The sequence below is a fragment of the Eleutherodactylus coqui genome, chromosome 2, assembly GCF_035609145.1.
Source record: "Eleutherodactylus coqui strain aEleCoq1 chromosome 2, aEleCoq1.hap1, whole genome shotgun sequence".
NCBI lineage: Eukaryota > Metazoa > Chordata > Amphibia > Anura > Eleutherodactylidae > Eleutherodactylus > Eleutherodactylus coqui.
The window spans coordinates 63,749,022-63,765,065 of NC_089838.1; the positions used below are offsets into that span (position 1 = coordinate 63,749,022).

At 45.8% G+C, this 16,044-nt stretch overlaps 1 protein-coding gene across 3 annotated transcripts in view; it reads right to left on the reverse strand.

The window, feature by feature from the left end:
- Nucleotides 1-15,107, reverse strand: part of MACROH2A1 (macroH2A.1 histone) — a 61,022-nt gene extending 45,915 nt beyond the window's left edge. Inside the window, exons 1-3 of one of the 3 annotated variants that reach the window (XM_066591063.1) lie at nt 15,089-15,107; nt 10,126-10,317; nt 4,187-4,293 (exon numbers count right to left, since the gene is read on the reverse strand). In XM_066591063.1, the coding sequence (XP_066447160.1) occupies nt 4,187-4,293; nt 10,126-10,297 (279 nt within the window). In that variant the 5' untranslated portion in view covers nt 10,298-10,317; nt 15,089-15,107. Of the gene's footprint in view, nt 1-4,186; nt 4,294-10,125; nt 10,318-14,813; nt 14,981-15,088 lie in introns of those variants that run through there. The other 2 variants (XM_066591062.1, XM_066591064.1) reach the window with 2 other exon arrangements.
- Nucleotides 15,108-16,044: the final 937 nt, after the last annotated feature.

Consider the following 16,044-nt stretch of genomic DNA (forward strand, 5'->3'; position numbering starts at 1 on the left):
TCAGATGTTGCATTAGGTCAGACTACTACAACTACACCTGGATGCTGTTTTTATGTTCTTTTTGCAGTGCTGGAGTTATAGGTTCAAATCAGAGCAAGGGCCACATCTGGAAGGGTTTTTTAGGCCCTCCTTGTGATTATTCTTGTTGTTCTTCCCCTCCTCTGACAAGTTTGATGGCTCAGTTGTTAGCACTGCTGCTTTGCAGTGCTGGGGATGAAGTTTCAAATCTGACCAGGGGCAACATCTCAGAGTTTTTCAAAGTCCATACAGATGCTATCCTTGAGGGGATGTGAACCTCGGACCCCAGCAATGAAAGGCAACAGTGCTAATAACTGAGCCACATTTATAGAAAAACACACGTTTGTGAAGCTGGTTTTTACTCCCAGAGTCATTCCATGTCAAGTGGTCTAAAACAAGAAAAAGTCCCCACCTTCATATCTCAGATTTTTTTCACAATTTGAGCATTACACTCAGGAACCATTAGCTGTAGGAACCTAAAACTGTGGGAAATTTCTTTTGATACCATGGGTGTGTAACACACAAATTTTGAACAAAATCTGAGATATGAAGGTGGGGACTTCTTGTTTTAGACCACTTGACATGGAATGACTCATTTATTTTCTTTATAACAATGTTTACTTTTGCTGTCAACTCCCTAACCGTTTACCTGGAGCTGCACTCTGGCTTTGGGGAGAAGACAGTGTTTACCTACCTGAGTGATATGCCAGGCAGTGTGACTGCAGATGAAACAGCGACTCTAAAGGCATTAATGGCGTTTCAATTCATTTCAATGGGAAAAAGTGCTTTGACATACGAGTTTTTTGGCTTAGGAGCTCTGTCACGGAACGGATTAAACTCGTATGTCAAGGCACTACTGTACTTCTCCAATCCCGGCCGCCCCAGATTACAAGCAAACAGGATTCCTTTTAACCCTTTTAACCCTTCTAGACCCTCCGATGGTCTGTATACTTTCACAAGCTGAACTACCAAAGGTTTTTTTCCCCCAAACCTTTTTATGCTAGCCACGTACTTTGATGCAGTACAACAACTTCTCCTTAATTATACAATCATAGTATGTTAGGCTGAATGAAGACAATGTCCATCTAGTTCAGCCTGTTTCAACCCCCCCTCTTGTTGTTCCAGAGGAAGGCAAAAAAACCCCCGATGAGGCAGAAGTCAAGTAGTCCATTGGGGGGAAAAATTCCTTCCTGAATCCATATTGGCAGTCAGAATAATCCCTGGATCAACCTTTGATAGTTCCTACCTGGCTGTAAGACCCGGAACTACAAACCCGCTGGTCACCTAATGCCTATATCCTGTAATATAATAGTGCTCTAGAAAGACATCTAGTCCTCTCTTAAACTCCTCTATGGATTTTGCCATCACTATGTTCTCAGGCAGAGAGTTCCACTGTCTCACTGCTCTTACAGTAGAGAACTCCCTTCTGTCTTGGTGATGAAACCTGCTTTCTTCCAGACGAAGAGGATGCCCTCTCGTTACCGTCACAGTCCTGGGTATAAGCAGATCATGGGAGAGATCCTTGTATAGTCCTCTAATGTATTTATACATAGTTTATATAATGTTACATAATTTATATATAGTTATTTGATCACCGCTTAACTCTTTCCAATCCAATTTGTATCCTGGCTTTCCAAGGGTGCTTACTCTTTTTCTGCCATTATACAACGGCGCTAACTGCTGGCTAAAGCCAGTACTGCATGAGGTGACACGTTGGATAGGCTCCGACAGCAGAGGGGCTGGCAATATACAGTAAAAGAACCCTGCACAAATAAACGGGGTTTCAGCCGCACTCACCAATCTTCCAATCATGGATGGAGTGGAACCAGATGTCAGAAAATCAGCTTGAAAAAGACCCATGCTACGGGTCTAAACAGCTGTTGCTGTATGCTATGACCAAGGAATGAAAACAAAGGTTATTTATGATGAAGAAGAAGTGGTGAGATTATAATTGCCATACACCATTGATGCTGCTCTTTTATGCTGGAATCTCAGTAAGAGAACGCTGACAGACGTCTTCCAACATCGGAGCTGAACAGCCTTAAATCATAAGGTCTTAAAATGTCAGACAGTGGATTGGAAAGGGTTAACCGTCTTTTTTCCAGGGTAAATAATGCAAATTTTGTTAGCCCCTCTGGGTATTCCAGTCCCTTCATTCCATGTATTAGTTTAGTTGCCCTTCTTTGAACCCCCTCAAGTACTGCAACATCTTTCCTCAGCACCGGTGTCATTACTATTAATATCTTCAAACTAAGAGTGTTGCGCCATCACCACCCATCTTTTACTTGTGCTCATCCATGCAAAGGCCATGGAGAAGGAAATAGCCAATTAACAAAATATAGTTTAGGGGGGTATCCTGGAGACTGGGCAAAACTTCTCTAGCGTTAAAGCCACTCCCACACATGTGTTCAGTTAAGCATCACTCAGAACCGCAGTATTTTACAGCGATTTCGAGCGGTGTTTTTGAACGCATGTCACAGCGTTTGATCGCGCTTTTTAATGCACCCTACGTTCGAGAGCAGTTCTGAGAAGCCCCGTTAAAAATCAATGGGAGTGTTGTACTGCGATTGGCTCGGGACGCCATGCTAATTGCGGTAAAAAGCAGTGTGTGTGAGAATGGCCGTACACCTATTACCTTTATTCCAAACAGTCATCTAAATCATCAAACTGAACCCTGGTGCCTTCTTAGCCACCCTGCACCACCGCTGCTCCTAGCCACCCTGCACCACCGCTGCTCCTAGCCACCCTGCACCACCGCTGCTCCTAGCCACCCTGCACCACCGCTGCTCTTAGCCACCCTGCACCACCGCTGCTCTTAGCCACCCTGCACCACCGCTGCTCTTAGCCACCCTGCACCACCGCTGCTCTTAGCCACCCTGCACCACCGCTGCTCTTAGCCACCCTGCACCACCGCTGCTCTTAGCCACCCTGCACCACCGCTGCTCTTAGCCACCCTGCACCACCGCTGCTCTTAGCCACCCTGCACCACCGCTGCTTTCCAGACTGTTGCAGATTTCTACATTGTTATTTAAAATAGCTGCTGAGAAGTACAAAAACTACATCTCCCACAATGCCCCACTGCCAGTCACCGAGGACTGCATATTTACGACTGCGAGAACTGTGACATCATTACTGCTGAGCAGAGCATACCGGGCCGTAACCACTGGATATCAATGGAGAACTAAGCAGGATGAGGGTGGGGGATAGAGCACAGGTAAAGCAGCATCTTTGCAGCTTTGTAAAACAGATTTAAGCAAAATGACAAAGAAGAAGAATAAAGTCACACTGACTTCTCTTAGCAGTTCAGTTCCAACTCCTTCGGATGTCCTGCATCTTTACTCCTGGCCGCTGATCACACTCTTGTCTATCCACATAATATTTTCTGCCCATTGTAATCAGCTGCAGAGGAGTACAGAGATTGGCGAGGGGCCAGTAAGGCTAGCTACACAGAGATGAGCGCGATATTGTGCTTGGGAATGTGCCATGTCCCCCCTGATGAGAGATGTTTTTGTGTCAAAAACACCTCTCATCACTTCAGGGAGAATCGGCAAATTGTCCTCATTGTTTCCAATGGGAAACCTCCCATCGCATCGCATTCGCATGCGCCTCGCACAATGTTTTTTCGGCCCCATTGCTCCCTGCTTGGGAGACTTCTCGAGGAGTCTGAACAGAGAGCCACTGTGTAACAGCAACTCCCGTTCTGGAGGACTTTTTATACAAGGAAGGCCATTCATCGGCCATTTGGATGCTCTACTTTCAATCCTGTTTTTGAATGGAGCACATCACGCACACTCTGAGTAAGCTCCCCCGTGAAGTGTGCTCCAGCAATGACGAACAGCCAGAGCATCATAGCTCCCGGCAATGATGAATATGCTTACAGTATTATCGAACAGGCAATCTATGGAAGACCTAGGCACCCTTGTTAGGCCTCCGGGTGTCATAACTACCCATGAGCACACCACTATTGTGTCCCTCTATCAAACTCCTAAGGTGACGCAGTTCCTACTGACATCACCATCTAGAGCTTTAAGCACCCAGGTTGAGAATATGGCTGTCAATCACAGCCGCACATCTGTGAGTAAGCCAGCGCATGGCTCAGCACCATCTGTGGAAGCATTTGGACATACTTGTACATCCAAATTTTAGATAACATTCATTACTTACTCACCTGATTCAATTCCTCATCATTTGCTATTGCAAGAAGAATGTGCCTGGGAGTGACTCTTCCCTTTTTATTATCTCTAGCAGCATTTCCAGCCAATTCCAGGATTTCCGCTGAAACAAAAAAATATATATTATGAGTACGAAAGAAAGGACCATCAGAATAACATCTGCCCAATGAGGGAACAGGAAAAAGGAGGTTCCACTTTCAGGATCAGAGCAGAGGGCCTCACTTTGGTAGACTCAGGCTATTGATGGACTGTATATCATTGATGACAGCACATTTCAAGGATGACCATTAATATGAATAGCCGCCATTTAATACACAAGTATTTATTTCTTAACCCGAGTGACCACACGTTTTTACTTTTTTTTTCTTATTTTCGCTTTTTCCTCCCCCCTTTTAAAAAAAACGTACATTCATCGACGTAGCTGTATCAGGGCTTGTTTTTTGCAGGACGAGTTGTATTATTCAATGGTGCTATTTAATGTACTATATAATGTACTGAAAAACTTTAGGCTGGGTTCACACGTGGTGGATTTGCCACAGAAATTCTGCGCGGAGTTTCGCCGAGGCAAATCCGCATGCGGCCGCTAATCCCGGGATTAGCCAGCCATGTGGATGAGATTTCTCCGAAATCTCGTCCACACGGGACGGCAAATGAGCTGCGGCTAAGCCGTCAGAAGCTGCGCGTTACGGATTTGCCGACCACAGCATGTCCATTTTTTTTTTGCCGCTGCGGCCACGCTCTTCTCTATGGGAGCGACGGCCTCAGAGGAAGAGCAAGCGCCCGGACCGCTTCAAAGCCGCCGCGGGTTTTGCAGCAGCGGTTCTCCCGGCGGAAATCTCGCGGTTTTTCGCTGCGGCCAAACCACGAGATTTCCGCCGAGAATCCGCCCTGTGAGAAACCAGCCTACAAAAACTAAGTGAGAGAAATGCAAAAAAACAACATTCAGCCATTTTTTAGTGCGTCTTGTTTCTATGGTGCACAAACTGCAACAAAAAAGACCCAATAACTTTATTCTATGGGTCGGTACGATTACTACGATACCAAACTTGTATGGTTTTTTTTTTTGCTGTACTATTTTTTTTACAGATATTTAATTTTTTAAATTGTTTTCTGTCTCCATCTTCTGCGCACAATACCTTTTTTATTTTTCAGTCGATATATTTGTGCGAGGGCTCATTTTGTGCGGTACGCGTCCTGCAGTTTCTGTTAGTAGCATTCTAGAAGACATTGGACTTTTTGGTCGCTTTTTATTAGATTTTTTCTTGGCAACAGGGTGACCAAAAAAAGCGCATTTCTGGCTTTTTTTCCCCTTCGGACGACGTTTACTTTGTGCGGTAAATAATGTGTTACTTTTATAGATCGGTCTTTTATGGATGCAGTGATACCAAATATGTATTTTTGTTTTATTATTTAGTTTTTTTTATTGTAAATATGGCAAAAGGGTTTTTTTGAGCTTTTGTAGCTTTTTTCTTTTTACATAACTAATAAAACTTTATTGTTCCTATTTTTACTTTTTCTTTTAGTCCTCCTGGGGGACAACAACCAGCAATGCTTAGATCGCTTATGCAGTATGATGTAATGCTATAGCATTACATCATACTGCATTCTGACGGGCAGCATATCAAGCCACCCCTCGGGGATGGCTTGATAAGCATTCTGCTATGACAGCCCTGTGGCCTCTCAGAAGGTTCGCAGCTGCCATGACACCCACATAGCTCCCCCGATGTCACCGTGGGGAGGGGGGCCATACTGGACCCCCAAACATCGATAGGGGGATTTTAATGCTGCTGTCAGATTTGACAGCGGCATTTAAAGTGTTAACAGTCCCGATCGGCCAAAAGGGGATGTTGCACGCAGGTGTCAGCTGTAATATACAGCTGGGTCATTCCGTGTCACTTCAACCAACGCTCCCGGTCGACCATCTCAGATTTCAATGAAACTTTGCACAAAGATAGACCCTGACCCTAAACTAAGATAGCCAGAATATTAGGCTTCAAAGTGCTTTGGTTCACGAGCTACAGGTCTTACTCTAGGGGGTTGTCATGTGATTACAGCGCGCAACCTGAAAAAAGTGGCGATTTCAATCCAATGCCAAGCCAGTTCTAATGACTCTAGAGCAATGAAACTTCACACACTAGGAGAACTTTTGGTGCTGAATCCAGCTAAGCTACTCAGACTGCCACTCTTATCATCATTCTGCCACCATTGCATGTCAAAGTAGCTGAAAAATTCTATCGCGCAAAATAAAACTCATATTTTAAGCAGTAATAACTCATAATCAATGCAATCCAACTCAGCTATGAATTTATCAATGTGTACTCCATAGAAATGTTTCTCATTATTCCCATTATGGACCCAAAAGGATGCATAGCTCTTAAGATACAATGAGTCAAAAATGGCAAAAAACACTTTTTTGCAAATTTTTCCCTTTTTCAAAGGCGAAAATCGGAATGTACTCCATTTTTATTTTTTTTCATTTTTGTTCTATTTGGAAGAGAATTTTTTGCTCTACAAGATTCGATGTTTTTCATTTTGTTCCCAGACCTTCTAGATGGGAAAATATCAATACCTGTGAAGGTCCTATGCACTCGCGGAGGTCAAATAATAAAATAAGTGTAAGTTTTGCATGGATGTATAATTAGTTTAGAAATCATGAGAAGGTAAATTATTTTTGGAATGAGACAACTTTTTGTGCTCAAGAAACGTATGTGATCAAAAATTGCATGGCGAGTTCAGGTGAGCCCCAAGCTTTGGCCTAAGATGGTCAGAATATCATTGAGTGTTGCATAATGATTGTGGTATATTACAGTGATCACTGGGCTTATTTAGCACTCTATCCATATTGGATACTAAGATTATCTAAGGCTAGCATTTGTGTAATAAATAACTAGTTCTGAACTCGCCATGCAATTTTTGATCACATAACTAGTTATTTATTACACAAATGCTAGCCTTAGATAATCTAAGTATCCAATATGGATAGAGTGCTAAATAAGCCCAGTGATCACTGTAATATACCACAATCATTATGCAACACTCAATGATATTCTGACCATCTTAGGCCAAAGCTTGTGGCTCACCTGAACTCGCCATGCAATTTTTGATCACATAAGTTTCTTGAGCACAAAAAGTTGTCTCATTCCAAAAATAATTTACCTTCTCATGATTTCTAAACTAATTATACATCCATGCAAAACTTACACTTATTTTATTATTTGACCTCCGCGAGTGCATAGGACCTTCACAGGCATTGATATTTTCCCATCTAGAAGGTCTGGGAACAAAATGAAAAACATCGAATCTTGTAGAGCAAAAAATTCTCTTCCAAATAGAACAAAAATGAAAAAAAATAAAAATGGAGTACATTCCGATTTTCGCCTTTGAAAAAGGGAAAAATTTGCAAAAAAGTGTTTTTTGCCATTTTTGACTCATTGTATCTTAAGAGCTATGCATCCTTTTGGGTCCATAATGGGAATAATGAGAAACATTTCTATGGAGTACACATTGATAAATTCATAGCTGAGTTGGATTGCATTGATTATGAGTTATTACTGCTTAAAATATGAGTTTTATTTTGCGTGATAGAATTTTTCAGCTACTTTGACATGCAATGGTGGCAGAATGATGATAAGAGTGGCAACCTGAGGAGCTTAGCTGGATTCAGCACCAAAAGTTCTCCTAGTGTGTGAAGTTTCATTGCTCTAGAGTCATTAGAACTGGCTTGGCAATGGATTGAAATCGCCCCTTTTTTCAGGTTGCGCGCTGTAATCACATGACAACCCCCTAGATTAAGACCTGTAGCTTGTGAACCAAAGCACTTTGAAGCCTAATATTCTGGCTATCTTAGTTTAGGGTCAGGGTCTATCTTTGTGCAAAGTTTCATTGAAATCTGAGATGGTCAACCGGGAGCGTTGGTTGAACTGACACGGAATGGCCCAGCTGACACCTGCGATGTATAGAGGGAGATAGCAGCGCTATCTCCCTCCATACATGTCCTGCAATGGCAGGACGTAAAAACACAATAGGGTGGTCACTAAGGGCTTAAACTCTTTATTTTTCCAAAGCATAAATATTTATATTATTATTCTGGTGGTATAAACGCGGCCATAGCCTGCAAGAGAGCATCAAATGGTATATATTGAAAAAGTGACAACAGATAACCCACAACTACCTAAATCAGCGGTTACAGATTCACTGTCCCAGACTCTTGGCATCATGGATGTGGCTGCTGATGCAAGAACTTTGGACTTTGACGCTGCAGCCTCTGGCCGGCTGCAGCGCTCACCTGACTTCTTCCTAGCCTTATCCTAGAAGCCAGCGCTGGGGCCGTGGGAGCGGCTTAGCTGCTTTGCAGGGGGCCAAGGAGACATGTAGACAAACATGTGGATGTGCGTGTAAGCATTATATGGTACAACACAGGGTGTATACAGAATACATCAAGCTACAGCCTGCTCATTCTCCCCACGGGCAGGAGCGTCTTCCTGGGATATTACATAACACTCTTTACTTACATTTCCCAAGAAGAATTCATGAAGATTGAGAATATAATCCACATTTTTTTTGTATTTTTTTTATTGCAAACTATAAACTTGTATTTATTAGGATACCAGAAACCTCTTTAACTGAACTCATTGTTTCCAAGGTCGTACCAGAAAACCAAAAGCTATAAAGAATACTGAAGGGTTAATGATGATATAAGATCACTGCTGTCAATTTATTATTCCTTGCAGGATGCAAACAGACTGAAGTATACAACAAACACAATGTCAGTGAGTCATGACTAATGCTGCTAAGGCCCGGCTCACACCAATGGGTCGGATTCGGCATACAGGAGGCCCGCAGCGGATTCCAGCTATGAGCCCAGCCAGTAACCCTGCGTACCTCATTGAACTGTATTGCAAATGACCACAGAGGCACGCCGGCGGTCATGTGCAGTTTTTTTTTTGTTTGTTTTTCCCACGCTGTTGCTTAGCAATGATGTGGGCACCCGCAGCCGATACACATACTAGTAATTATTAGGAAGTTATAGCACCAGTGTTTCTGCTGGTGCAATGCGCCACACAGCTGTGTTATATGTACGTCCCACACACAGAGCACTTCTACATACAAGAAGAATCAGAGGCTGCACAGCACTGGAGTTGAAGGCCCTGTGATGACGTCACCATTATGCTCCGCCCCTGATCACATGACACAGAAAAAGGTCATAGAGCAGCATACAGGAATTCAACAGCTCTTGGTTATATCATCAGATGTAATCGTTTAATAACTCCACATGATTAAAACATGACGACATCAAAGGTCCTTCATCCGCAGTGAGGGAGTTACATGCTCCGCCCCTTATTACATGACGGTGACAATATCACATGTCCTACATCCTTTTGCAGATTATGGGCGGACTACAAACCCCCTGCAGCCTCAGTTGCTATGGAATACTGTCGAACAGCAGCCGTGTGCGTACAGGACCTGTGATGATGTCACCATCATGTGATCAGGGGTGGAGCCTGTAAGTCAAGCATGGACAGACAGGTGGTCATTAGTATTTTGATGGGCTGCAGGTCTGATGCCTCCAATGGAGGTCGTCCACGTAGATTCAGCAGCAAAATAGAGCATGATGTGATTTTTCTTACACAATTCTTATCTGCGAGTATAAAGGAACAATCTATAGTAAATGCCTTTCAATGCCCACGCTTTACTGCAAATCTTCCGTGCGGACAGCGATCGCGGTATCAGCAATAGAAATCCGGTTGTGAGAGACTGACCTAATACAGATTGCATAATCATAAGAGGGTGTAATTCTAATCGCACTAAACTCCTCGCCAGCAATGAGAGATCGGAGCACTTAAAAAAAGAGAGGCTAGAAGCGCAAACCGCGCTCCTTACTTCTTTTACCCCTGTCCTGATACCCACATGCGGCATCACACATACGCATACTCACCGGTCAGATATTCCAGCACAGCAGCCATATACACTGGGGCTCCAACTCCAATTCTGTATTTGGGGTGACCTTTCTTAATGTAACGCAGCATTCTTCCCACCGGAAATATGACGCCTGCCTTTGCGGACCTTGAGGTCTTGGTGGTCTTCTTTTTTCCACCTCTGCTTGACATCTTGATTGTGTGCTATATAGCTGTGAACACATCGGGACGTTATTAATACATAACAGTAACATAAAAGGCAGAGTTTTATCATGTATTATGCAAACATCAAAAACAGGAAGTTATTTTTGATTCTACTCCATTACTTTAACCCAACAAGTCATGCTACAAACTACCACAAGGTCTGGGGAGCACAGCTTCTCCTTGTGGGGACCACCAGGTTAACATAGGGGGTCTTACAGACCAGACAATGCTCCCTGAGAAAACAAGTATGCATATTAGCTCTCATCAAGGAGGAAGTAAGCGGCCTCTCTGGTACAACCTATTGGGTAAGTTTGCTATACAGCATGCAGAAGGATAACAGCCAACGCAGAGCCTTCCCCACTAATTTGCAGACAGTTGTTTCACGGTTGTTGCCCTCGTGAGTACAGTGCAGGGTACTGGTGGGCTAGGGGAGAGGGGGAACTAGAGATTTCTTCCCTCAGCTTTTCCCCCCTGGCTGAGAGCTGCTTTGCACACCCAGGAAGCATTGCCTGGCCTATAAGTCTCCATAGGATATACTGGAAGTCTACAAAAGAAACTGGAACCCCTACGCCTCCACCAGGCCTTTCACCTCACCTGCAACTAAGCGGGGGCATGTTACAATGGAGGTCAGGCTCATTCAACCCAATCACAATGTTGCCATTTTATTTTCTTTAAACTCACATTTGGTTAGACGGGAAACCCAAAGAGCACATTTTTTTTTGCATTTACAATACAATTTGCAAAAAAGTTAACTAAGGGTGCAAATCCACCTGCAGATGATTCGCATTCAACAGACTAATCCAAGTGTCGCTGTCCAACGTGGAATCCACATCATGGTTTCCACGTCCCACTGGCCCCTATGGTAATCTGCGCTGTAGTTTGTAAAAGAAAACCGACATGTCATTACTGATGTGGATTACCCCGGGGAATCTGAGTCTGGTAGCTGCAAATCTACAGCCTCGGTCCACTCTCAGATTTCTGCCATGTTAATCGTGTCATCTAAGGCTAGGGGGGCAGACTTGTGGTAAACAAAAGCGGCCATATTACATCTGCAGACAACAGACGTTTAGTCATACATGTGCAGTACCGTGTGTCATCCATGTGTCACAGATGCAGTCTATGTCCCTGTTTTTTTTACTTCCACATCAGCAAAAAAAACTCGGTGATGTGTGTTGCCACACAGAATATTACGGGTCGGTCCGTATGTTGTCTGTGTGGAGTTAGTTTCCTAAATTGGACGCCACAGGGAATAAAAAAAACAAAAAAAAACGCTAGTGTGCTGAGGGCAAAAGAGAGATTTCTTATGTGCTTTTCATCCCTTTTAAAGGAATTTGACACAATTTAAAAGGGTTTTCCGGGCACAAAATCCGCAAATGCTGAAATCTATGTGCCGCTAAGGAGCAGAAATCTGTACTTGTCCAGACCGTCTCCTTTGTCCCTGTGCAGCCGCTGTGGTTATCGGCATCACGTCCGCAGTAACACAGCAGCAGATGCTTGCCTACAAGTTCCAGCATGAGCAGCATAACCCCGCTATCCCGTGCTCCGCCCACCTGCCACAGACCACTTCCAGGTGCATTGCTGGGATCCCGGATATTCCACCAACCTATATTATTGCAGAAGAAGAATACTAGCGATCGCACTGCAGAATGCCACACAACTGTCACATGCGGGCGGCGAATTATGTCGTGTGCAGCAGGAAGGAGATTTATTGACTCAAACAATATTTTAACCGCATAAAAAAACAAACAAATGGAATTTATATTTAACTTCACCGTGTTGTTTTACATGTAACACGGGATACATTGCATCACAGCTAGGGCTTCAATTAAACCGGATTCCCGCGCACGCACGCGTATTTATGCACGCATGAGCGCAGCGTTTCTATGGCACGAACAGTGCTTTTTTGTTCGTGCATCGGCGTATTTTATTGTACTTCTTCTGTGCCCACGGCATGTGCATTGGCACCCAGAACAAAATACGTAGCGGCTGAACAAGGCGTGCGTCTTAGTAAATTTGCTGCATTTCACTCCAATGTACTTTGGCTTAAGAGTAGCGCGTAAAACACCAGTTTTAGTTCATTTTCCCCATAATAGTCTGCCACGTGTGAATGCATCCTAAATAAACGAGGAAGCGTTTAGACGGATGAGTTTCATGCGATATCAGTCTGATGTCGCATTTGCAAATATGCAATTTTATCCTATTGCAAGAAAAACGCACCGCAATTAAATCGCAGCAATTGTGATTTTCTCGCACGTGAAAAATGTGTGTCAAAATTCCTACTCCTTAGCCCGCCTGCAGACGGCTGGGTTGGATCCCACTGTGGGACCGGACCCGAGCCCCTGCAGAGACTAGTTTGGCGCTCACCTCACCCGCGGCTCCGGCTCTTTGATGTGCAGGCTGCCGCCCAGCCGGCGCATGTGTCGAGCGGAGCGGGTGGCCCAGGACTGACATTTCTGTGCGGGCCTCTGCGAGACCCGCACAGAAATAGAGCATGCCGCCATTTGTTTTCCGTATGCATTTTCACGCGGACAATTCGCGGCCGTCTGCATATGATTGCGTATTGTAATGCAATCCTATGCAGGCGGGCAGGGGTGGAAATTCTGCAGCAAATCCGGCTGCAGAATTTCCGCCCATGTGCAGGGGTCCTTAGAGGAACAACAACTGCATCACGCTGGCATGAAACTCGCACAAGACTATTTATTTTTCTAGCTCCCATAAGGATGAATGGGCGATATCATGCTAAATTAATACGTGCTGCAATTTTTCTCTCGCATCTTCTCGCAGCGTTGCGAAAGAAAGATCGCACATGTCACTGCCTCCATTAAAAATAATGGCCTCTTTTCCCGTGCATGGCACAACGCACCCTGAGGTTTACACAGTGGAATTTGCCACAGCTCAGACACTGAATCCACATCAGCTTTGTGTCCAATGAGCGCCCCATTCACTGAGGCCGAATTCACACCAGCATATGCGAATTTGCGCACTCATGATCATAGCGTTTTTGCGGAACAAATGTTTTTTGCGTGTGCACTAGCAAATTGTACTGTACTTGAACCAGATTCACACGAGTGTACGCGTATTTGCGCACATGAGTGCAGAGTTTTGGCAGAACAAACATTGCTTTTTTTGCACGCGCATCGCCATATTTTACTGTACTTTTTCACGCACAAGTTGTACACATTTGCGAGCACAAAGAAATATACAACGATGCTTCCAGCCATAATTAGTCTAATGATTTCACGATATGTTCTTTTTCCTGCACGATTCCGCAGTATTACACGCATCTCCTAACGCGTGGTGCGTGCATTTCCACTGAATTCTACGGGGACTTTTGGTGCGCAGGAAAATAGAGCGTGCTGCATTTTTTTGCGTGACTGCAGAAAAAACAGGCGTATGTGAACCAGTAAAATCAATGTCTTCTATTCAGTGTGTATCGCATGCGCAAATTTTGTGTGCAAAAATATGCATGCAAATACGGTCGTGCGAATTCAGCCTTAAATGTTGAAATGGAAATAACGCTTATTTAATGTGGATGTGCAATGTCTCTGATGCAGAATTGGCACCAATTTCACGATTTCAAATCTGCGTTCAAATCTGGGGAAAACAATAAGTGATGTTGTTTCCCCGACAACACGCACGCGCCCGGAGAGTCTGACCGCCGCTTCATGAATTCACTGTCCAAATTTCACTACCTAAATTTGACCTGAAAATTAATCAGCCAGAAAAACGTACAAAAAACTTAAGATATTACATCTCTGAAACGAGGGCCTTCACCTCCAGAGCTGAACTCTCCGCAACGGTGTACATTATATATAAGCTGCACTAGGCCGGGCTAACACGGCGCACACCAAACCCGCTTGTGAAGGCCCACAGCGGATTCCATCTGTGACCCTGCGCACGGCCACAAACCACGGAGAAATGATACCACCTTTTTTTGGGCTTATATTTGCCACGCCATAATTTAGCGATGGCGCCAAGACCTGTGAAGTGACGGCTACGGGCTGCGGACATGGAGCACAATGGGCACTATGTCGCAGATACCTGTGGTAAAATAGAAGAAGCCGCTTTCCGTTTTCTGCAAATTACGTAATTCCGTCTCGCTAATGTGAAAAAAAAGGTAAAACAGAACGGCTTCCTTCTGCTTCATTCTGTCTGGTTTTCGGATGGAAAAATAGCGCAGTCTGCGATGTCATTTTTCCGTCTCTAATAAAGCCCCGCGGAACCTTCCTGTTTGCTTTTGGGTTTTTTTCCCCAATTCCATCAAAATCAATGGGGGGAAAAAAAAACAGATCAGTTTTTTTCTGTTTTATTTCAATTTCTTCCAAAAACGTTGCAGCGAGCCGGAGACCCTGAACGCCCCCAAGAGCCTCTGCTGGCAGGTGCAGCCAGGAGACTAGTGAGGAGGGCAGCAGCTGTCACAGGGGGCTCCTGTACACTAGGGGGCATCACCATGACAACCTGCCCCCCTCCCTGCACTCAGAGACCAGGCACGGCCGTTACTTACAGCTCCCAGTAATATGTCTGCTGCTCTCACTCCCTGCATGAACTGGAACTACTAGGCAGCGGCGGTCCCCCACAATGCACCGCAGCCCGAGGCGTCACATCCCATCTTGTCCTGTGCAGCGAGGCTGACAGGAATGCTGCACGGCGAGGAGCGCAGCGGCTGCCTGATGGCGGCGGATGTAAGGCTCGTCGCCATTGGCGCGCCCGCCTGGGCTTCCTTGTCACACGCAGTCCTGCGCTATTGGGTGGCTGCAGCAGTCATGGCGGGCTGTTCACCTCTGCACACCGCGGACGGCTCTGTAGTCCTGGTGGGCTGTTGACCTCAGCACACCGCGGACGGCTCTGTAGTCCTGGCGGGCTGTTTACCTCAGCACACTGCGGACGGCTCTGTAGTCATGGCGGGCTGTTTACCTCAGCACACCGCGGACGGCTCTGTAGTCATGGCGGGCTGTTTACCTCACTACAACGCGGACGGCTCTGTAGTCATGGCGGGCTGTTTACCTCTGCACACCGCGGACGGCTCTGTAGTCACGGCGGGCTGTTTACCGCAGCACACCGCGGACGGCTCTGTAGTCATGGCGGGCTGTTTACCTCACTACAACGCGGACGGCTCTGTAGTCATGGCGGGCTGTTTACCTCTGCACACCGCGGACGGCTCTGTAGTCACGGCGGGCTGTTTACCTCAGCACACCGCGGACGGCTCTGTAGCTATGGCGGGCTGTTCACCTCAGCACCCCGCGGACGGCTCTGTAGTCATGGCGGGCTGTTTACCTCAGCACACCGCGGACGCCTCTGTAGTCATGGCGGGCTGTTTACTTCAGCACACCGCGGACGGCTCTGTAGTCATGGCGGGCTGTTTACCTCAGCACCCCGCAGACGGCTCTGTAGTCATGGCGGGCTGCTTACCTCTGCACACCGCGGACGGCTCTGTAGTCATGGCGGGCTGTTTACCTCAGCACACCGCGGACGGCTCTGTAGTCATGGGCTGTTTACCTCAGCACCCCGCGGACGGCTCTGTAGTCATGGCGGGCTGTTTACCTCAGCACACCGCGGACGGCTCTGTAGTCACGGCGGGCTGTTTACCTCAGCACACCGCGGACGGCTCTGTAGCCATGGTGGGCTGTTTACCTCAGCACACCGCGGACGGCTCTGTAGTCATGGCGGGCTGTTTACCTCAGCACACTGCGGACGGCTCTGTAGTCACGGCGGGCTGTTTACCTCAGCACACCGCG